Below are 22,498 nucleotides of genomic sequence, written 5' to 3' on the forward strand. Positions count from 1 at the left end.
ATGTGGTTTATGTTAGAGGAGGAGGACGTGACAGAGTTATCTTCAGGAGGGAATATTCTGGATGCTCTTCTCTGGTGGCTTCCAGCACTGACTGCAAGAGCAGGTTGCCATCTAGTCCTGATGCTTTACCTGTTTGCAAATCTTGTTCTTTTTTCCTTCTCTCCTGTGTGCAGATCTCTGACTCCACTCTGCATGCGTTCACCTTTTCATCCTCGATGCTTGGAGAAGAGGTTCAACTGCATTTTATAATCCCCAAGTCCAAGGAGAGCCACTTTGTGTTCAGCAAGCAGGGAAAGCACCTGGAGAGCATGCGCCTGCCCCTGGTTTCTGACAAGGTCTGTGCTGCTGCTGCCCTCCTGCTGGCTGCCTGCAGCTGCAGCTGGATGGTGCTGGGCTGGGCTGGTTCTGCTGTCCTTGGGGTTTTCTAAAGTCTTTTGCATACTTCTTGCCTGACTGTCCTCAGAACTGGAGTTCTTTGAGACCAGTCACCCGGCTTGCATTCCTGGGGTCCAGCTCTTATGTGTTCCAGTGGTCAATAAAGCTGAACTCCAGGAGAAAGAGCACCTTACCAAAGTCCATATGGAGAGTAACGTGGGGTTTAGCTGGTGTTGCCAAACTGTCTCCTGTTCCAGCAGAATCTGAACGCAGTCAAGAGTCCTATCTTCACTCCATCGAGCGGGCGCCACGAGCACGGCCTCTTGAACCTCTACCACGCCATGGAAGGCATCAGCCACCTTCACCTGCTCGTAGTCAAGGAGTATGAAATGCCCCTCTACCGTAAATACTGGCCCAACCACATCATGCTGGTCCTGCCAGGCATGTTCAACAACGCTGGCGTTGGTAAGAGCCTCAGGGCATTGCTGGCAGGTGTGGATCGTGGTGCTGAGGCACACAGCACAGCAGCTGCTCACAGTCCTGCTCTGGGAACAGCAGCAACCCCTGTGCAAAATACACCGAGGTGTGAGGGCTGCCTAGGGATGTGGAATGCATGTTTGGATCAATCTCTGCCTTGTCAGTGGCATGGCAGATGTTTGGTAGGCTGTGTGCCATCCAGAAGGGTCTTGACAGGCTTGGCAAGTAGGCCAGTGCCAGCTGCATGAGGTTCAAAAAGTCACAGTGCAAGGGCCTGCAGATGGGTCAGGCCAAACTTGAGCACAAAACCAGGCTGGGTGCAGAGTGGGTTGAGAGCAGCCCTAAAGAAAAGGCCTTAGGGGTGTTGGGTGCTGAGCAGCATCCCAGGAGCCAGCAGTGCCCTCCTGCAGCCCAACAGGCAACTGTGTGCTGGCTGCAGCCAGAGCAGTGTGGGCAGCAGGGCAGGAGAGGGGATTGTGCCCCTTGGCTCTGCTCTGCTCAGACCTCACCTCCAGTCCTGCCTCCAGCTCTGCTGTCCCCAGCAGAAAGACACAGAGCTGCTGGAGTGAGGGCAGAGGAGGCCACAAAGATGCTCCAAGGGCTGGAGCTGCTCTGCTGTGGGCACAGGCTGAGGGAGCTGGGGGTGTGCAGCCTGCAGAGGAGAAGGGTCCAGGGGGACCTTAGAGCTGCCTGCCAATAACTGAAGTCCTCCAGGAAGGCTGCAGAGGAACTTTTCCTGAGGGTATCTAGAGACAGGACAAGGGGAAATTGAAGCTGAGGGAGGGCAGGGTTAGACTGGAACTTAGAAAGTTCTTCAGTGTGAGGGTGGTGAGATTCTGGTTATGGATTCCTCCTCCCTGGAGGTGTTCAAGGCCAGGTTGGATGAGGCCTTGAGCAACCAAGTCTAGGTCCCTTCCAACCTATGATTCACTCATCTGACTCAGCCCTGCTGTCTGGATGTTCATTCCAGACATTTTGACCAAGACTTTTTCAAAATGCAACTTCTTCAATCAGCTGAAGCTAAATATTAACTGCAGCTGGACACTGGGAGCTCCAACTTCATTTCATGGACTTCATTTTCATGGGTGCTGGGGTTTGCCTGCAAGAGGTTTTAAATAGCTTCAGGTTTAGAATCTTAGCCTCTGCTTGGTTCAGGGTTCTTTATTCATGCCCACAAAATCACCTTGTGCAGGGTCTGTGGAAAGGGCCAGGCTTGGTGTCTGCCCTTTGGATCTGCCCACCCCGACTAAGGGACAAGTTCGTTGGTCTTTAAAGCGTTATGAGCGCTCAGTTCACAAAGGGTGGTGACTGCAGCTGTTCCTGTAGCCTTTTCTGGCAGGAGAGGCTTGATGGAGGCCAGTAAGGATCTCTGTACATCTTCTCTATGGGCTTTCCTCAGGTGCTGCCAGGTTTCTTATTAAGGAGCTCTCCTACCACAACCTGGAGCTGGAGCGGAACCGGCTGGAGGAGCTGGGAGTGAAGCGGCAGTGCGTGTGGCCCTTCATCGTGGTCATGGATGACTCCTGTGTCCTGTGGAACATGCACAGCATCCACGAGCAGTCCAGGTCAGCAACCACCCAGCACTGGGGGCCTGCACTCACCTAGCACAGGCAGCAGCACACTTGCAACTTGCAGCCTGCCCGCTGGCAGCTGACAGGATGGCAGAGCAGACACAGGACAGGTTGGCCAGCGGGAGCTGCTGGCGACAGAATGCTGCCAAGCAAAGGCAGCTTTCAGCAGTGGCTGTGCTGTGATAGCAGCTGCCTGTGTCCAGCAGGTTGTTATCAGCTGTCGCTCTGCTGTCCCAGAGCTGTGCATGCAGACATCAGGGCCTTGTCTGAAGTGCAGCCAGCCAGCTCTTCCACTCCGAGCAGCAGGAGGGCAGCAGATTTCTCTTGCTGACCAACCAACATCCAACCTCCTGCTGCTGGACACTTCCACTTGGCTCTGCCCTTGCAGTCAGTACCATCACCAAAGCTCTCCTCGTGCCTGTTCCTTGCCTAAGCCATTCTTGCTTTTAGTGACTCTTTGGGTGATTTTTCAGTGTCACTTCCCTGACTTATTTTGACTCAACAGATTATTATGGGAATTGTAGCTTTCTAAAGGCATTCAGCTCTTGCCTTTCTCAGCATTTATGTTGCCCATTACAGAAGAAAAAAGCCTTCCAGAAACAGTGCCTAAGGCAGTCCTTTTGCTAAAGTGTCTTATACAAGGTCTTGTAAGACCTTACTACACTGTGTAAGCCCTTACTCTGCTAAGACTCCTCTTCCTGCAGCGATGGAATTGATGGGATGAGATTGGTTTGCTATTGCTCAGTCTGTGTTTCTGTCTTAGTTCTTACACCATCTGCAGTGAGGCTCTCAGTTGTTACTGGGATTTCTTGGTGCCTTGCTTACACACAGATAGTAAGTGCAGTGTCTGTTACCCCAGGTCTGTTTGGATCTTGTGGATGATTGTGTTTTGCAGCCAGTCCCTGGAGCCTGGGGGCTCCAACAAGAATGTGTCCCTCAAGAGTGTCCTCCAGCACATTGAAGCCACCCCTAAAATTGTTCATTATGCAATCCTGGGTGTGCAGAAGTGGAACAGCAAGCTGAACACCAGGAAAGCAAAGACTCCCTTCTCCAGGTGCCATGTGCATGATTTTATACTGCTCAACATAGACCTGACCCAGAATGTGCAATATGACCTGAACAGGTAGGCACTGCACGTTTCTGTGCTAAAATAATACCCTGGCTTGATGAGACTCCTGCCCCCATAGTTAGGTTCCTGTAAAGATAAACACAAAGGCCTGAGCTGATGAGAGCAGTCACAAAATCAGTGATAGGTGCTGCCTCTGATGGAATCCTGCATGACAGTAAACTTAGAGACACCTGGGAGAGACAGGCCCAGGGGCAAGGGCAAGGGAGGGCTACAGAGGACTGGGGAGAAAGAAGAAACATAGAAGAAAAAAGTAACCAAGAGACTGAAAACAGAAGAAAGAAGCTGAAAGTGCCTCAGTTCCAGGAGGAGTGTGGAGCTTGAGAGAGCCTCTGCCAGCGGCAGGAGCCTATTGCAGGGCTAAGAATGAGTGCAGGCGAGGCTGAGCCACTCGAGCTGCGAGGAAGGGGTCCTTGCGTTTGCTCCGAAGTCATCCATCCTCCCTGGTTCAGTAAGAACAGATCAGTACACAGCTGCTGACTGTTTCCCTTCATGCCCCTCCTCCCCTCTCCGCCCTGGAGCCTTTGTACAGAGCACTCTTCACGGGGCTTTGCTGCGCATCCTCATCACGGACCGAAGCAGTGTCCGGGTCCTGCCGAGTGAGTGCAGGGCAGCTCCTGCCCATGCGCATCTCACCCTGCTCTCCTGCGGCTCTTCTCAGGGATCCTTTATGTTTGAGTGAGGAATTGCATCCTTTGAGAGCATGCCAGGGCCTAGCCTGGCTTCCAGAGCCCTCGATGGGCTGCACCCATGAGTGCTGGAGGAGCTGGCTAAGGTTATAGCTAAGCCACTCTGTCATTTTTGAATGGTCATGGAGAAGAGAGGAGATGCCTGAGAGCTGGAGGAAAGCCAGTGACACTGCAGCCTTCAGAGAGGGCAGGAACCAGGCAGACCCCTGGAAAGGTGATGGAGCAGCTCGTTCTGGAGGTCATCTCTAAGCATATGGGAAATAGAATATTATCAGGAATAGTCAGCATGGATCCATGAAGGGGAACTCATGCATGAGCATTCTGATGGCCTTCTGTGCTGGTGTGGCCAGCTGGGAAGGTGAGGGGAGAGCAGTGACTGTTGCCTTGCCCTGACTTTGGAAAGGCTTTTGGCACTGTCTCCCATAACACCCTCAGAGGTGTGTTCAGGAATTGTGGGTTGGGGGAGTGGACAGGGAGGTGGTTGAGGACTGGCTGGAGCACAGCGCACAGAGGGCTGTGATCAAAGATGTGGGCTCTAGCTGGAGGCCTGTGGCTAGAGGTGTTCTCCAGGGGTCAGAACTGGGTCCAGCCTTGCTCAATATAGTCACCAGTGACCTGGATGAGGGGACAGGATGGACTCCCATCCAGTCTGCTGATGCCACAGAACTGGGAGAAGTGGCTGACAACCCCTTCAGGATGTGCTGCCATCCAGAGTGACCTGGACAGGCTGGAGAGCTGAGCAGAACTGAACCTCATCAAGTTCAACAAGGGCAAGTGTAGAGTCCTGCCCCTGGGGAGAAACAACCTCCTGCCCCAGGCCAGCTGAGGGGGGACGTGCTGGGAAGCAGCTCTGGGGAGAAGGACCTGGGAGTGCTGGTGGACAAGTTCCCCATGAGCCAGCAAAGTGCCCTTGTGGCCAAGAAAGCAAAGGGTCTCCTGGGGTGCACTAAGAAGGTCAAGGGAGGTTCTCCTGCTCCTCTACTCTGCCCTGATGAGGCCACATCTGGAGTTCTGGGGTCCCCAGTTCAAGAGGCACTGGAAAGAGCCACAAAGATGCTGAGGGGCCTGGAGTATCACTGTGATGAAGAGAAACTGAGAGCCCTGAGGCTCCTTAGTCTGGAGAAGAGCTTCTCAGTGCTCAGCAAGAGCTAAAGGATGGAGGTCGTGAGGATGGGGCTGGGCTCTTTCCAGTGGTGCCCAGTGACAGGACAAGGGGCAGTGGGTGCAGACTAGAACACAGGAGGTTGGACCTGAGCTTAAGGAGAAACTTCTTCCCTGAGGGAGCCAGAGCTCTGGGGCAGGCTGTCTGGAAAGGCTGTGGAGCCTCCTTCTCAGAGCACTTTCAAAACCTGGACATGTTCCTGTGTGCCCTGCTGTAGGTGAAGGCTGAGATGGGAACCAGCCATGGTCTGGGGCACAAGAAAAATGTCACTGCTCAGCTGCTTTGTCTCCCTTAGCCAAGTACTTGTCAAGGCCACGTTCATGCCCTGATTCCAGTTCATCAAAAAGCAGGTCAGCCAGAGCTGGGTCTTACAGAAACAGGCTGGACACTGCAGAGCTTCCTCACCTCTGAGGCAGACAGAAACAAAAGTAATTAAAGAAAGAGGACGAAGAGTGGGCAGGAAATGGCTGATGCCAGCACGAGAGGGCATGGTCTGGGTTGGAAGGGACCTTAAAGGTCATCTAGTTCCAGTGCTGCCATGGGCAGGGACTCCCTGCCTAGAGCAGGGGGAGGCACACACAGATGCCCTGCAGAGTGATGGCTTCTTTGGCTTTAGGATGGCCACAGGGCACTTGCTACAACAGCAGCTCGCTGGGGGAGCGTTGCTGTGGGCACCACAGCAGCTGGGCTGCTAACAGCCCTGCTGGGCCTGGTGCAGTGCACCTCAGCAGCAGCAGGCTGGGTGCTTGCCCGAACAGGGGGCCCGCAGCAGCTGCAGTCCTCCCTCCCTCCTGCCCAGGTACTTCTGCGAGGATGTGGACTTCAACCTGCGCACCACCAGCAGCGGCCTGCTCGTCTGCCGCTTCAACGCCTTCAGCGTCATGAAGAAGCACATCCAGGTCGGAGGGCAGAAGGACTTTGTTGTTAAGCCAAAGATCATGGTGAGTGTGTGCTCTGTTGAGTGTGTGCTGTGTCCTGTGCTGTGTGTGCTGTGCTGAGTGCGTGCTGAGTGCGTGTGTGCTGTGCTGAGTGCGTGTGTGCTGTGCTGAGTGTGTGCTGTGCTGAGTGCGTGTGTGCTGTGCTGAGTGCATGTGTGCTGTGCTGAGTGCATGCTGTGCTGAGTGTGTGCTGTGCTGAGTGTGTGCTGTGCTGTGCTGAGTGTGTGCTGAGTGCGTGTGTGCTGTGCTGAGTGCATGCTGTGCTGAGTGCATGCTGTGCTGAGTACGTGCTGTGCTGAGTGCGTGCTGTGCTGAGTGTGTGCTGAGTGCGTGCTGTGCTGTGCAGAGTGTGTGCTGAGTGCGTGTGTGCTGTGCTGAGTGCATGCTGTGCTGAGTGCGTGCTGTGCTGAGTGCGTGCTGTGCTGAGTGCATGTGTGCTGTGCTGAGTGCATGCTGTGCTGAGTGTGTGCTGTGCTGAGTGTGTGCTGTGCTGTACTGAGTGTGTGCTGAGTGCGTGTGTGCTGTGCTGAGTGCATGCTGTGCTGAGTGCATGCTGTGCTGAGTACGTGCTGTGCTGAGTGCGTGCTGTGCTGAGTGTGTGCTGAGTGCGTGCTGTGCTGTGCAGAGTGTGTGCTGAGTGCGTGTGTGCTGTGCTGAGTGCGTGTGTGCTGTGCTGAGTGCGTGTGTGCTGAGTGCGTGCTGTGCTGAGTGCGTGTGTGCTGAGTGCGTGCTGTGCTGAGTGCGTGTGTGCTGTGCTGAGTGCATGCTGTGCTGAGTGCATGCTGTGCTGAGTGCGTGCTGTGCTGAGTGCGTGTGTGCTGTGCTGACTGCGTGTGTGCTGTGCTGAGTGCGTGCTGTGCTGAGTGCGTGTGTGCTGTGCTGAGTGTGTGCTGTGCTGAGTGCGTGCTATGCTGGTGCGTGTGTGCTGTGCTGAGTGCGTGTGTGCTGTGCTGAGTGCGTGCTGTGCTGAGTGTGTGCTGTGCTGAGTGCGTGTGTGCTGTGCTGAGTGTGTGCTGTGCTGAGTGCGTGCTATGCTGGTGCATGTGTGCTGTGCTGAGTGCATGCTGTGCTGAGTGCGTGCTGTGCTGAGTGTGTGTGTGCTGTGCTGAGTGCGTGCTGTGCTGAGTGCGTGTGTGCTGTGCTGAGTGCGTGCTGTGCTGAGTGCATGCTGTGCTGAGTGCGTGCTGTGCTGAGTGCGTGTGTGCTGTGCTGAGTGCATGCTGTGCTGAGTGCGTGCTGTGCTGAGTGCGTGTGTGCTGTGCTGAGTGCGTGCTTTGCTGAGTGTGTGCTGTGCTGAGTGCGTGCTGTGCTGAGTGTGTGTGTGCTGTGCTGAGTGCGTGCTGTGCTGAGTGTGTGTGTGCTGTGCTGAGTGCGTGTGTGCTGTGCTGAGTGCATGCTGTGCTGAGTGCCTGCTGTGCTGAGTGTGTGCTGTGCTGTGCTGAGTGTGTGCTGAGAGCGTGTGTGCTGTGCTGAGTGAGTCTGTGCTGTGCTGAGTGCGTGCTGTGCTGAGTGCTTGCTGTGCTGAGTGCGTGTGTGCTGTGCTGAGTGCATGCTGTGCTGAGTGCGTGCTGTGCTGAGTGCGTGTGTGCTGTGCTGAGTGTGTGCTGTGCTGAGTGCGTGCTGTGATGAGTGCGTGCTGTGCTGTGCTGAGTGTGTGCTGAGTGCGTGTGTGCTGTGCTGAGTGCATGCTGTGCTGAGTGCATGCTGTGCTGACTACGTGCTGTGCTGAGTGCGTGCTGTGCTGAGTGTGTGCTGAGTGCGTGTGTGCTGTGCTGAGTGCATGCTGTGCTGAGTGCATGCTGTGCTGACTACGTGCTGTGCTGAGTGCGTGCTGTGCTGAGTGCGTGCTGTGCTGAGTGCGTGTGTGCTGTGCTGAGTGCATGCTGTGCTGAGTGCATGCTGTGCTGAGTGCGTGCTGTGCTGAGTGCGTGCTGTGCTGAGTGCGTGTGTGCTGTGCTGAGTGCATGCTGTGCTGAGTGTGTGCTGAGAGCGTGTGTGCTGTGCTGAGTGCGTGTGTGCTGTGTTGAGTGCATGCTGTGCTGAGTGTGTGCTGTGCTGAGTCCGTGCTGTGCTGGTGCGTGTGTGCTGTGCTGAGTGCGTGTGTGCTGTGCTAAGTGCGTGCTGTGCTGAGTGTGTGCTGTGCTGAGTGCGTGTGTGCTGTGCTGAGTGCGTGTGTGCTGTGCTGAGTGTGTGCTGTGCTGAGTGCGTGCTATGCTGGTGCATGTGTGCTGTGCTGAGTGCATGCTGTGCTGAGTGCGTGCTGTGCTGAGTGCGTGTGTGCTGTGCTGAGTGCATGCTGTGCTGAGTGCGTGCTGTGCTGAGTGCGTGCTGTGCTGTGCTGAGTGTGTGCTGAGAGCGTGCGTGCTGTGCTGAGAGCGTGCGTGCTGTGCTGAGTGCATGCTGTGCTGAGTGCGTGCTGTGCTGAGTGCGTGCTGTGCTGAGTGTGTGCTGTGCTGAGTGTGTGCTGTGCTGTGCTGAGTGTGTGCTGAGAGCGTGCGTGCTGTGCTGAGTGCGTGTGTGCTGTGCTGAGTGCATGCTGTGCTGAGTGCGTGCTGTGCTGAGTGCGTGTGTGCTGTGCTGAGTGCGTGCTTTGCTGAGTGTGTGCTGTGCTGAGTGTGTGCTGTGCTGAGTGTGTGTGTGCTGTGCTGAGTGCGTGCTGTGCTGAGTGTGTGTGTGCTGTGCTGAGTGCGTGTGTGCTGTGCTGAGTGTGTGCTGTGCTGAGTGCCTGCTGTGCTGAGTGTGTGCTGTGCTGTGCTGAGAGCGTGTGTGCTGTGCTGAGTGAGTCTGTGCTGTGCTGAGTGCGTGCTGTGCTGAGTGCGTGCTGTGCTGAGTGCGTGTGTGCTGTGCTGAGTGCATGCTGTGCTGAGTGCGTGCTGTGCTGAGTGCGTGTGTGCTGTGCTGAGTACATGCTGTGCTGAGTGCGTGCTGTGATGAGTGCGTGCTGAGTGCGTGTGTGCTGTGCTGAGTGCATGCTGTGCTGAGTACGTGTGTGCTGTGCTGAGTGTGTGCTGAGTGCGTGTGTGCTGTGCTGAGTACATGCTGTGCTGAGTGCGTGTGTGCTGTGCTGAGTGCGTGTGTGCTGTGCTGAGTGCGTGCTGTGCTGAGTGTGTGCTGTGCTGAGTGCGTGTGTGCTGTGCTGAGTGTGTGCTGTGCTGAGTGCGTGTGTGCTGTGCTGAGTGTGTGCTGTGCTGAGTGCGTGTGTGCTGTGCTGAGTGTGTGCTGTGCTGAGTGCGTGCTATGCTGGTGCATGTGTGCTGTGCTGAGTGCATGCTGTGCTGAGTGCGTGCTGTGCTGAGTGCGTGTGTGCTGTGCTGAGTGCGTGCTGTGCTGAGTGCGTGCTGTGCTGGTGCGTGTGTGCTGTGCTGAGTGCGTGCTGTGCTGAGTGCGTGTGTGCTGTGCTGAGTGCATGCTGTGCTGAGTGCGTGCTGTGCTGAGTGCGTGCTGTGCTGTGCTGAGTGTGTGCTGAGAGTGTGCGTGCTGTGCTGAGAGCGTGCGTGCTGTGCTGAGTGCATGCTGTGCTGAGTGCGTGCTGTGCTGAGAGCGTGCGTGCTGTGCTGAGTGCATGCTGTGCTGAGTGTGTGCTGTGCTGAGTGTGTGCTGTGCTGAGTGTGTGCTGTGCTGTGCTGAGTGTGTGCTCTGCTGAGTGTGTGCTGTGCTGAGTGTGTGCTGTGCTGTGCTGAGTGTGTGCTGAGAGCGTGCGTGCTGTGCTGAGTGCGTGCTGTGCTGAGTGCGTGTGTGCTGTGCTGAGTGTGTGCTGTGCTGAGTGCGTGCTGTGATGAGTGCGTGCTGTATGCGTGTGTGCTGTGCTGAGTGCATGCTGTGCTGAGTGCGTGTGTGCTGTGCTGAGTGTGTGCTGTGCTGAGTGCGTGCTGTGATGAGTGCGTGCTGAGTCCGTGTGTGCTGTGCTGAGTGCATGCTGTGCTGAGTACGTGTGTGCTGTGCTGAGTGTGTGCTGTGCTGAGTGTGTGCTGAGTGCGTGTGTGCTGTGCTGAGTGCATGCTGTGCTGAGTGCGTGTGTGCTGTGCTGAGTGCTTGTGTGCTGTGCTGAGTGCGTGCTGTGCTGAGTGCGTGTGTGCTGTGCTGAGTGTGTGCTGTGCTGAGTGCGTGCTATGCTGGTGCGTGTGTGCTGTGCTGAGTGCGTGTGTGCTGTGCTGAGTGTGTGTGTGCTGTGCTGAGTGTGTGCTGTGCTGAGTGCGTGCTATGCTGGTGCATGTGTGCTGTGCTGAGTGCATGCTGTGCTGAGTGCGTGCTGTGCTGAGTGCGTGTGTGCTGTGCTGAGTGCGTGCTGTGCTGAGTGCGTGTGTGCTGTGCTGAGTGCATGCTGTGCTGAGTGCGTGCTGTGCTGAGTGCGTGCTGTGCTGTGCTGAGTGTGTGCTGAGAGCGTGCGTGCTGTGCTGAGAGCGTGCGTGCTGTGCTGAGTGCATGCTGTGCTGAGTGTGTGCTGTGCTGAGTGCGTGCTGTGCTGAGTGTGTGTGTGCTGTGCTGAGTGCGTGCTGTGCTGAGTGCGTGCTGTGCTGAGTGTGTGCTGTGCTGTGCTGAGTGTGTGCTGAGAGCGTGCGTGCTGTGCTGAGTGCATGCTGTGCTGAGTGCGTGCTGTGCTGAGTGCGTGTGTGCTGTGCTGAGTGCGTGCTGTGCTGAGTGTGTGCTGAGTGCGTGTGTGCTGTGCTGAGTGAGTCTGTGCTGTGCTGAGTGCGTGCTGTGCTGAGTGCGTGCTGTGCTGAGTGCGTGCTGTGCTGAGTGTGTGCTGAGTGCGTGTGTGCTGTGCTGAGTGCATGCTGTGCTGAGTGTGTGCGTGCTGTGCTGAGTGTGTGCGTGCTGTGCTGAGTGTGTGCTGTGCTGAGTGTGTGCTGTGCTGAGTGCGTGTGTGCTGTGCTGAGTGTGTGCTGTGCTGAGTGCGTGCTGTGATGAGTGCGTGCTGAGTGCGTGTGTGCTGTGCTGAGTGCATGCTGTGCTGAGTGTGTGTGTGCTGTGCTGAGTGCATGCTGTGCTGAGTGCGTGCTGTGCTGAGTGTGTGCTGTGCTGAGTGCGTGCTGTGCTGAGTGCGTGTGTGCTGAGTGCGTACTGTGCTGAGTGTGTGTGTGCTGTGCTGAGTGCGTGTGTGCTGTGCTGAGTGCATGCTGTGCTGAGTGCGTGCTGTGCTGAGTGCGTGCTGTGCTGAGTGCATGTGTGCTGTGCTGAGTGTGTGTGTGCTGAGTGCGTGTGTGCTGAGTGTGTGCTTGCTGTGCTGAGTGCGTGTTGTGCTGAGTGTGTGCTGAGTGCATGTGTGCTGTGCTGAGTGCATGCTGTACTGAGTGCGTGTGTGCTGAGTGCATGCTGTGCTGAGTGCGTGCTGTGCTGAGTGTGTGCTGTGCTGAGTGCGTGCTGTGCTGAGTGCATGCTGTGCTGAGTGCATGTGTGCTGTGCTGAGTGCATGCTGTGCTGAGTGCGTGCTGTGCTGAGTGCGTGTGTGCTGTGCTGAGTGCGTGTGTGCTGTGCTGAGTGCATGCTGTGCTGAGTGCGTGCTGTGCTGAGTGCGTGCTGTGCTGAGTGCATGTGTGCTGTGCTGAGTGTGTGTGTGCTGAGTGCGTGTGTGCTGAGTGTGTGCTTGCTGTGCTGAGTGCGTGCTGTGATGAGTGCGTGCTGAGTGCGTGTGTGCTGTGCTGAGTGCATGCTGTGCTGAGTGCGTGTGTGCTGTGCTGAGTGCATGCTGTGCTGAGTGCGTGCTGTGCTGAGTGTGTGCTGTGCTGAGTGCGTGCTGTGCTGAGTGCGTGTGTGCTGTGCTGAGTGCATGCTGTGCTGAGTGCGTGTGTGCTGAGTGCGTACTATGCTGAGTGTGTGTGTGCTGTGCTGAGTGCGTGTGTGCTGTGCTGAGTGCATGCTGTGCTGAGTGCGTGCTGTGCTGAGTGCATGCTGTGCTGAGTGCGTGCTGTGCTGAGTGCGTGTGTGCTGTGCTGAGTGCGTGCTTTGCTGAGTGTGTGCTGTGCTGAGTGCGTGTGTGCTGTGCTGAGTGTGTGCTGTTGTGAGTGCGTGCTGTGCTGAGTGCGTGTGTGCTGTGCTGAGTGCATGCTGTGCTGAGTGCGTGCTGTGCTGAGTGCGTGTGTGCTGTGCTGAGTGCATGCTGTGCTGAGTGCGTGCTGTGCTGAGTGCGTGTGTGCTGTGCTGAGTGTGTGTGTGCTGAGTGTGTGCTGTGCTGAGTGCGTGCTGTGATGAGTGCGTGCTGAGTCCGTGTGTGCTGTGCTGAGTGCATGCTGTGCTGAGTACGTGTGTGCTGTGCTGAGTGTGTGCTGTGCTGAGTGTGTGCTGAGTGCGTGTGTGCTGTGCTGAGTGCATGCTGTGCTGAGTGCGTGTGTGCTGTGCTGAGTGCTTGTGTGCTGTGCTGAGTGCGTGCTGTGCTGAGTGCGTGTGTGCTGTGCTGAGTGTGTGCTGTGCTGAGTGCGTGCTATGCTGGTGCGTGTGTGCTGTGCTGAGTGCGTGTGTGCTGTGCTGAGTGTGTGTGTGCTGTGCTGAGTGTGTGCTGTGCTGAGTGCGTGCTATGCTGGTGCATGTGTGCTGTGCTGAGTGCATGCTGTGCTGAGTGCGTGCTGTGCTGAGTGCGTGTGTGCTGTGCTGAGTGCGTGCTGTGCTGAGTGCGTGTGTGCTGTGCTGAGTGCATGCTGTGCTGAGTGCGTGCTGTGCTGAGTGCGTGCTGTGCTGTGCTGAGTGTGTGCTGAGAGCGTGCGTGCTGTGCTGAGAGCGTGCGTGCTGTGCTGAGTGCATGCTGTGCTGAGTGTGTGCTGTGCTGAGTGCGTGCTGTGCTGAGTGTGTGTGTGCTGTGCTGAGTGCGTGCTGTGCTGAGTGCGTGCTGTGCTGAGTGTGTGCTGTGCTGTGCTGAGTGTGTGCTGAGAGCGTGCGTGCTGTGCTGAGTGCATGCTGTGCTGAGTGCGTGCTGTGCTGAGTGCGTGTGTGCTGTGCTGAGTGCGTGCTGTGCTGAGTGTGTGCTGAGTGCGTGTGTGCTGTGCTGAGTGAGTCTGTGCTGTGCTGAGTGCGTGCTGTGCTGAGTGCGTGCTGTGCTGAGTGCGTGCTGTGCTGAGTGTGTGCTGAGTGCGTGTGTGCTGTGCTGAGTGCATGCTGTGCTGAGTGTGTGCGTGCTGTGCTGAGTGTGTGCGTGCTGTGCTGAGTGTGTGCTGTGCTGAGTGTGTGCTGTGCTGAGTGCGTGTGTGCTGTGCTGAGTGTGTGCTGTGCTGAGTGCGTGCTGTGATGAGTGCGTGCTGAGTGCGTGTGTGCTGTGCTGAGTGCATGCTGTGCTGAGTGTGTGTGTGCTGTGCTGAGTGCATGCTGTGCTGAGTGCGTGCTGTGCTGAGTGTGTGCTGTGCTGAGTGCGTGCTGTGCTGAGTGCGTGTGTGCTGAGTGCGTACTGTGCTGAGTGTGTGTGTGCTGTGCTGAGTGCGTGTGTGCTGTGCTGAGTGCATGCTGTGCTGAGTGCGTGCTGTGCTGAGTGCGTGCTGTGCTGAGTGCATGTGTGCTGTGCTGAGTGTGTGTGTGCTGAGTGCGTGTGTGCTGAGTGTGTGCTTGCTGTGCTGAGTGCGTGTTGTGCTGAGTGTGTGCTGAGTGCATGTGTGCTGTGCTGAGTGCATGCTGTGCTGAGTGCGTGTGTGCTGAGTGCATGCTGTGCTGAGTGCGTGTGTGCTGAGTGCATGCTGTGCTGAGTGCGTGTGTGCTGAGTGCATGCTGTACTGAGTGCGTGTGTGCTGAGTGCATGCTGTGCTGAGTGCGTGCTGTGCTGAGTGTGTGCTGTGCTGAGTGCGTGCTGTGCTGAGTGCATGCTGTGCTGAGTGCATGTGTGCTGTGCTGAGTGCATGCTGTGCTGAGTGCGTGCTGTGCTGAGTGCGTGTGTGCTGTGCTGAGTGCGTGTGTGCTGTGCTGAGTGCATGCTGTGCTGAGTGCGTGCTGTGCTGAGTGCGTGCTGTGCTGAGTGCATGTGTGCTGTGCTGAGTGTGTGTGTGCTGAGTGCGTGTGTGCTGAGTGTGTGCTTGCTGTGCTGAGTGCGTGCTGTGATGAGTGCGTGCTGAGTGCGTGTGTGCTGTGCTGAGTGCATGCTGTGCTGAGTGCGTGTGTGCTGTGCTGAGTGCATGCTGTGCTGAGTGCGTGCTGTGCTGAGTGTGTGCTGTGCTGAGTGCGTGCTGTGCTGAGTGCGTGTGTGCTGTGCTGAGTGCATGCTGTGCTGAGTGCGTGTGTGCTGAGTGCGTACTATGCTGAGTGTGTGTGTGCTGTGCTGAGTGCGTGTGTGCTGTGCTGAGTGCATGCTGTGCTGAGTGCGTGCTGTGCTGAGTGCATGCTGTGCTGAGTGCGTGCTGTGCTGAGTGCGTGTGTGCTGTGCTGAGTGCGTGCTTTGCTGAGTGTGTGCTGTGCTGAGTGCGTGTGTGCTGTGCTGAGTGTGTGCTGTTGTGAGTGCGTGCTGTGCTGAGTGCGTGTGTGCTGTGCTGAGTGCATGCTGTGCTGAGTGCGTGCTGTGCTGAGTGCGTGTGTGCTGTGCTGAGTGCATGCTGTGCTGAGTGCGTGCTGTGCTGAGTGCGTGTGTGCTGTGCTGAGTGTGTGTGTGCTGAGTGCATGCTGTGCTGAGTGCGTGCTGTGCTGAGTGCGTGCTGTGCTGAGTGTGTGCTGAGTGCGTGTGTGCTGTGCTGAGTGCATGCTGTGCTGAGTGTGTGCGTGCTGTGCTGAGTGTGTGCGTGCTGTGCTGAGTGTGTGCTGTGCTGAGTGTGTGCTGTGCTGAGTGCGTGTGTGCTGTGCTGAGTGTGTGCTGTGCTGAGTGTGTGCTGTGCTGAGTGCGTGCTGTGATGAGTGCGTGCTGAGTGCGTGTGTGCTGTGCTGAGTGCATGCTGTGCTGAGTGCGTGTGTGCTGTGCTGAGTGCATGCTGTGCTGAGTGCGTGCTGTGCTGAGTGTGTGCTGTGCTGAGTGCGTGCTGTGCTGAGTGCGTGTGTGCTGTGCTGAGTGCATGCTGTGCTGAGTGCGTGTGTGCTGAGTGCGTACTGTGCTGAGTGTGTGTGTGCTGTGCTGAGTGCGTGTGTGCTGTGCTGAGTGCATGCTGTGCTGAGTGCGTGCTGTGCTGAGTGCATGCTGTGCTGAGTGCGTGTGTGCTGAGTGCGTGTGTGCTGTGCTGAGTGTGTGTGTGCTGAGTGCATGCTGTGCTGAGTGCGTGCTGTGCTGAGTGCGTGCTGTGCTGAGTGTGTGCTGAGTGCGTGTGTGCTGTGCTGAGTGCATGCTGTGCTGAGTGTGTGCGTGCTGTGCTGAGTGTGTGCGTGCTGTGCTGAGTGCGTGCTGTGCTGAGTGCGTGTGTGCTGTCCTGAGTGTGTGCTGTGCTGAGTGCGTGCTGTGATGAGTGCGTGCTGAGTGCGTGTGTGCTGTGCTGAGTGCATGCTGTGCTGAGTGCGTGTGTGCTGTGCTGAGTGTGTGCTGTGCTGAGTGTCTGCTGTGCTGAGTGCATGCTGTGCTGAGTTCGTGTGTGCTGAGTGCGTGTGTGCTGAGTGCATGCTGTGCTGAGTGTGTGCTGTGCTGAGTGCGTGTGTGCTGTGTTGAGTGCGTGTGTGCTGTGCTGAGTGCATGCTGTGCTGAGTGCGTGTGTGCTGTGTTGAGTGCGTGTGTGCTGAGTGCGTGCTGTGCTGAGTGCGTGCTGAGTGCGTGTGTGCTGTGCTGAGTGCGTGTGTGCTGAGTGCGTGCTGTGCTGAGTGTGTGTGTGCTGTGCTGAGTGCGTGTGTGCTGTGCTGAGTGCGTGTGTGCTGAGTGCGTGCTGTGCTGAGTGTGTGTGTGCTGAGTGCATGCTGTGCTGAGTGCGTGCTGTGCTGAGTGCATGCTGTGCTGAGTGCGTGTGTGCTGTGCTGAGTGCGTGTGTGCTGAGTGCGTGCTGTGCTGAGTGCGTGCTGAGTGCGTGTGTGCTGTGCTGAGTGCGTGTGTGCTGAGTGCGTGCTGTGCTGAGTGCGTGCTGAGTGCGTGTGTGCTGTGCTGAGTGCGTGCTGTGCTGAGTGCGTGCTGTGCTGAGTGTGTGCTGTGCTGAGTGCATGCTGTGCTGAGTGCGTGCTGTGCTGAGTGCATGTGTGCTGTGCTGAGTGCGTGTGTGCTGAGTGCGTGCTGTGCTGAGTGTGTGTGTTGAGAGTGCATGCTGTGCTGAGTGCGTGCTGTGCTGAGTGCGTGCTGTGCTGAGTGTGTGCTGAGTGCGTGTGTGCTGTGCTGAGTGCATGCTGTGCTGAGTGTGTGCGTGCTGTGCTGAATGCATGTGTGCTGTGCTGAGTGCGTGTGTGCTGTGCTGAGTGCGTGTGTGCTGAGTGCATGCTGTGCTGAGTGCATGCTGTGCTGAGTGCGTGTGTGATTAGTACATGTGTGCTGAGTGCGTGCTGTGCTGAGTGCGTGCTGTGCTGAGTGCGTGCTGTGCTGAGTGTGTGCTGTGCTGAGTGCATACTGTGCTGAGTGCATGCTGTGCTGAGTGCGTGTGTGCTGTGCTCAGTGCATGTGTGCTGTGCTGAGTGCGTGTGTGCTGAGTGCGTGCTGTGCTGAGTGCGTGCTGAGTGCGTGTGTGCTGTGCTGAGTGTGTGTGTGCTGTGCTGAGTGCGTGTGTGCTGTGCTGAGTGCATGCTGTGCTGAGTGCGTGCTGTGCTGAGTGCATGCTGTGCTGAGTGTGTGCTGTGCTGAGTGTGTGTGTGCCATGCTGAGTGCGTGTGTGCTGTGGTGAGTGCATGCTGTGCTTAGTGCGTGCTGTGCTGAGTGCATGTGTGCTGTGCTGAGTGCGTGCTGTGCTGAGTGTGTGTGTTGAGAGTGCATGCTGTGCTGAGTGCGTGCTGTGCTGAGTGCGTGCTGTGCTGAGTGTGTGCTGAGTGCGTGTGTGCTGTACTGAGTGCATGCTGTGCTGAGTGCGTGCTGTGCTGTGCTGAGTGTGTGCTGAGAGCGTGTGTGCTGTGCTGAGTGCGTGTGTGCTGTGCTGAGTGCATGCTGTGCTGAGTGCATGCTGTGCTGAGTGCGTGTGTGCTGTGCTGAGTGCATGCTGTGCTGAGTGCGTGCTGTGCTGAGTGCGTGCTGTGCTGAGTGCGTGTGTGCTGTGCTGAGTGCGTGCTGTGCTGAGTGCGTGTGTGCTGTGCTGAGTGCGTGTGTGCTGTGCTGCGTGCGTTTGTGCTGTGCTGAGTGCATGCTGTGCTGAGTTCGTGTGTGCTGAGTGCGTGTGTGCTGAGTGCATGCTGTGCTGAGTGTGTGCTGTGCTGAGTGCGTGTGTGCTGTGTTGAGTGCGTGTGTGCTGTGCTGAGTGCATGCTGTGCTGAGTGCGTGTGTGCTGTGTTGAGTGCGTGTGTGCTGAGTGCGTGCTGTGCTGAGTGCGTGCTGAGTGCGTGTGTGCTGTGCTGAGTGCGTGTGTGCTGAGTGCATGCTGTGCTGAGTGCGTGCTGTGCTGAGTGTGTGTGTGCTGTGCTGAGTGCGTGTGTGCTGTGCTGAGTGCATGCTGTGCTGAGTGCGTGCTGTGCTGAGTGCATGCTGTGCTGAGTGCGTGTGTGCTGTGCTGAGTGCGTGTGTGCTGAGTGCGTGCTGTGCTGAGTGCGTGCTGAGTGCGTGTGTGCTGTGCTGAGTGCGTGTGTGCTGAGTGCTTGCTGTGCTGAGTGCGTGCTGAGTGCGTGTGTGCTGTGCTGAGTGCGTGCTGTGCTGAGTGCGTGCTGTGCTGAGTGTGTGCTGTGCTGAGTGCATGCTGTGCTGAGTGCGTGCTGTGCTGAGTGCATGTGTGCTGTGCTGAGTGCGTGTGTGCTGAGTGCGTGCTGTGCTGAGTGTGTGTGTTGAGAGTGCATGCTGTGCTGAGTGCGTGCTGTGCTGAGTGCGTGCTGTGCTGAGTGTGTGCTGAGTGCGTGTGTGCTGTGCTGAGTGCATGCTGTGCTGAGTGTGTGCGTGCTGTGCTGAATGCATGTGTGCTGTGCTGAGTGCATGTGTGCTGAGTGCGTGTGTGCTGAGTGCATGCTGTGCTGAGTGCATGCTGTGCTGAGTGCGTGTGTGCTTAGTACATGTGTGCTGAGTGCGTGCTGTGCTGAGTGCGTGCTGTGCTGAGTGCGTGCTGTGCTGAGTGTGTGCTGTGCTGAGTGCATACTGTGCTGAGTGCATGCTGTGCTGAGTGCGTGTGTGCTGTGCTCAGTGCATGTGTGCTGTGCTGAGTGCGTGTGTGCTGAGTGCGTGCTGAGTGCGTGTGTGCTGTGCTGAGTGTGTGTGTGCTGTGCTGAGTGCGTGTGTGCTGTGCTGAGTGCATGCTGTGCTGAGTGCGTGCTGTGCTGAGTGCATGCTGTGCTGAGTGTGTGCTGTGCTGAGTGCGTGTGTGCCATGCTGAGTGCGTGTGTGCTGTGGTGAGTGCATGCTGTGCTTAGTGCGTGCTGTGCTGAGTGCATGTGTGCTGTGCTGAGTGCGTGCTGTGCTGAGTGTGTGTGTTGAGAGTGCATGCTGTGCTGAGTGCGTGCTGTGCTGAGTGCGTGCTGTGCTGAGTGTGTGCTGAGTGCGTGTGTGCTGTACTGAGTGCATGCTGTGCTGAGTGCGTGCTGTGCTGTGCTGAGTGTGTGCTGAGAGCGTGTGTGCTGTGCTGAGTGCGTGTGTGCTGTGCTGAGTGCATGCTGTGCTGAGTGCATGCTGTGCTGAGTGCGTGCTGTGCTGAGTGCGTGCTGTGCTTAGTGTGTGCTGAGTGCATGCTGTGTTGAGTGCGTGTGTGCTGTGCTGAATGCATGTGTGCTGTGCTGAGTGCATGTGTGCTGTGCTGAGTGCGTGTGTGCTGAGTGCGTGCTGTGCTGAGTGCATGCTGTGCTGAGTGCATGCTGTGCTGAGTGCGTGCTGTGCTGAGTGTGTGCTGTGCTGAGTGCGTGTGTGTGTTGTGCTGAGTGCGTGCTGTGCTGAGTGTGTGCTGTGTTAGGGGTGTGTGTGCTGTGTTAGGTGTGTGTGTGCTGTGTTTGGGGTGTGTGTGCTGTGTTAGGGGTGTGTGTGTGCTGTGTTAGGGGTGTGTGTGCTGTGTTTGGGGTGTGTGTGCTGTGTTAGGGGTGTGTGTGTGCTGTGGGATGTGTGTGTGTGCTGTGTTAGGTGTGTGTGTGCTCTGTTAGTGGTGTGTGTGCTGTGTTAGGTGTGTGTGTGCTCTATTAAGTGTGTGTGTGCTCTGCTAGTGGTGTGTGTTGTGTTAGGTGTGTGTGTGCTCTGTTAGTGGTGTGTGTGTTGTGTTAGGTGTGTGTGTTGTGTTGACTGTGTGTGTGCTCTGTTAGTGGTGTGTGTGCTCTGTTAGTGGTGTGTGAGCTGTGTCAGGTGTGTGTGTGCTCTGTTAGTGGTGTGTGTGCTGTGTTAGGTGTGTGTGTGCTGTGTTAGTGGTGTGTGTGCTGTGTTAGGGGTGTGTGTGCTGTGTTAGGTGTGTGTGTGCTCTATTAGGTGTGTGTGCTGTGTTAGGTGTGTGTGTGCTCTATTAGGTGTGTGTGTGCTCTGTTAGTGGTGTGTGTGTTGTGTTAGGTGTGTGTGTGCTGTGTTAGGTGTGTGTGTGCTGTGTTAGGTGTGTGTGTGCTCTGTTAGTGGTGTGTGTGCTGTGTTAGGTGTGTGTGTGCTCTATTAGGTGTGTGTGTGCTCTGTTAGTGGTGTGTGTGTTGTGTTAGGTGTGTGTGTGCTCTGTTAGTGGTGTGTGTGCTGTGTTAGGTGTGTGTGTGCTCTGTTAGTGGTGTGTGTGCTGTGTTAGGTGTGTGTGTGCTCTGTTAGTGGTGTGTGTGCTCTGTTAGTGGTGTGTGTGCTCTGTTAGTGGTGTGTGTGTGCTCTGTTAGTGGTGTGTGTGCTGTGTTAGGTGTGTGTGTGCTGTGTTAGTGGTGTGTGTGTTGTGTTAGGTGTGTGTGTGCTGTGTTAGTGGTGTGTGTGTTGTGTTAGGTGTGTGTGTGCTGTGTTAGGTGTGTGTGTGCTCTGTTAGTGGTGTGTGTGCTGTGTTAGTGGTGTGTGTGCTCTGTTAGGTGTGTGTGTGCTGTGTTAGGTGTGTGTGTGCTCTGTTAGTGGTGTGTGTGTGCTCTGTTAGTGGTGTGTGTGCTCTGTTAGTGGTGTGTGTGCTCTGTTAGGTGTGTGTGTTCTGTGTTAGGGGTGTGTGAAGTGTCTGAGTGGTCAAGAAGGGGCCAGGGGCAGGCCTACTGCGATCAGCAGCAGTGGTGTGGAGGTGCCAAACGTTGCTCCCGGCTGTGCTGGCTGCAAGGCTGCCTTCAGCCCTGGCCTCCTGCGCTTGGTGTTCCTGTGCTTTGGGCACACCTCGCAGCACCTTCCTCGGAGAGCTCTCTCCCTGTCTCGGGTTTCACAGCCAAGCCCTGGGTTGGAGCGTTCTGGGAGGTGATGTTCTGGGTGTCCCTTGCCTTGTGCTGGCAGTGGGGCTGTGGTGGCAGCCTGGCCGGTGGGAAAGCTCCACGTTTGCCCTGGCTGACTCGCACCAGGAGGTTGTGTCCTAGAGTGCCCAGGGGCAGGCAGGGTGGCTTGCGGTCTGTTGGTTGCTCTTGCTTAGGCAGGCCGAAGCACTTGGCACTATGGCACAAGGAATTCCTTTATTGCTGTGCTTTGGCAAAATCCAGCTGGGATCTTGCATCCTTCCCCAGGTTTCTCTCTCCTTGCCCTCTGCGGGGGGTCCCTTTCCTGCTGCAGAGCAGGGTTAACAGGAGCTGCCTTTGGTTTCACTGCAGGTCTCGGACAGCCTGGCCCCGATACTGCCCCTGCAGTACGTCTGTGCCCCTGACAGCGAGCACACGCTGCTGGCAGCCCCGGCTCAGTTCCTGCTGGAGAAGTTCCTGCAGCATGCCACCTGCAAGCTCTTCCCCAAGGCTGTCCACAACTTCAAGAACCCTGTGCTGGCCATCGACTGCTACCTGGACATGGGCCGTGAGGTACAGCTTCAGGGACAGTCAGGGGAGGGAAAACCTTTCCTTAACATCACCCTTGTGATGGAAACTTCTTCCATCAGCTCTCGGGCATCAAGGGTAGCATTTGAAGACTTTGGTCTGGAGCAGAGAGACTCTGCAGGGAGATTTGGGAGCAGCCCTGCTGCAGCAGTTGTCAGCAAGGCCTCCCAGGCACTGGTGTGGGCGCAGAGGGGTGCTGTGACTGCAAAGGGACAGGCCATGCCTTCTGAGGGGGCACTCGTGTGAAGTGCTGGAGAGGCTGAGCAGAAGCCACCCACAGAACTCTTTGGGTCACTGTCCCATTGCACAGCTTTGTGCTGTCTGTCTGCTTTGTGTGTGCAGCGCAGGAGAGTTTCTGGTGCAGCCCTTGGCTGGTGGCTTTCATCACTCATGGGCAAAGCTCCTCCATTTTAGTGCAGCTCTCCCTGTAGTGCTTCACTCTTTGTGGCCCTGGGTTTCTGGGGCACCAGGGCTCTGCCTCAGTTGTTTGTAGGTTTTGAACCCGTTGGTCAGTTTGAACTGAGTCTGAAGCTGGGGGAAAGTCTAACACAGGTTTGGTCTGACAAGTGTTATGAAGGTGAGTGGCAAGACAGAGATGAAACTCTTTGGTACCAGCAGCCTTCAGAGCGCTGAAACACAGAAGAGCTCCCTGGAGCCATTTAGTTGCCGACTGGTCAGCAGGAGAAGACAGGGGCTAGTGCAGAGCTGTGTGTCTGTGTTAGAACAACCTGCACAGCCCAGCAGTCCCTAGAAGCAGGTAGTTCACAGGGGAGCAGAAAACCAGAGTAAGTTATGGGAAGCCCTAGGGTGGCATCCTGCAGAGCTGGTGGGCAGCTGGCTCCCAGGGGATTTGCTTAGTGCTGCATTCTGCTTGGGTTGCATATTTAGCAGCACCAGCTGCCTCCTCTCTCATCATGTGCTGCTCCAGCCTGCTGGAAGCCACAGCTGGACCCTGTCCAGCAGTGAAGGGCTTCCTCTCTCCCTCTGCTCTCGCAGGTGGCCATTTGCTACATCAGCTCTCGCCCGCACTCGGTGAACGTCAGCTGCGAAGGAGTCTTCTTCAGTGGGCTGCTGCTCTACCTCTGCGACTCCTTCGTTGGTGCAGACCTTCTCAAGAGGTTCAGGTTCCTGAAAGGTAACCCCACTGCCCTGCTGGGCATGCTGCCTGCTCTCCTGCCAGCTGACAGGGTGGGCAATAAGGGTAGGGCAGAGGAATACCCATCAGCGTGAACGGCTTCCTTGGGGAGAGTGTAGGACTTCTGCCCTATGGTGACAAAGGCAACAGCTGCAATTTGCTGGGCTTCAGT

General features: G+C 56.6%; 1 protein-coding gene across 1 annotated transcript in view; it reads left to right on the top strand.

The window, feature by feature from the left end:
• GREB1L (GREB1 like retinoic acid receptor coactivator) overlaps nucleotides 1-22,498 on the top strand; it is a 95,113-nt gene that overhangs the window by 66,234 nt on the left and 6,381 nt on the right. The window contains exons 26-32 of the mRNA XM_064170697.1: nucleotides 174-335; nucleotides 636-840; nucleotides 2,252-2,417; nucleotides 3,319-3,546; nucleotides 6,200-6,341; nucleotides 20,976-21,176; nucleotides 22,188-22,326. Of these exons, the coding sequence (XP_064026767.1) occupies nucleotides 174-335; nucleotides 636-840; nucleotides 2,252-2,417; nucleotides 3,319-3,546; nucleotides 6,200-6,341; nucleotides 20,976-21,176; nucleotides 22,188-22,326 (1,243 nt within the window). The remainder of the gene's footprint in view (nucleotides 1-173; nucleotides 336-635; nucleotides 841-2,251; nucleotides 2,418-3,318; nucleotides 3,547-6,199; nucleotides 6,342-20,975; nucleotides 21,177-22,187; nucleotides 22,327-22,498) is intronic.

The sequence above is a fragment of the Pogoniulus pusillus genome, chromosome 34 (genome assembly GCF_015220805.1).
Source record: "Pogoniulus pusillus isolate bPogPus1 chromosome 34, bPogPus1.pri, whole genome shotgun sequence".
Lineage (NCBI taxonomy): Eukaryota > Metazoa > Chordata > Aves > Piciformes > Lybiidae > Pogoniulus > Pogoniulus pusillus.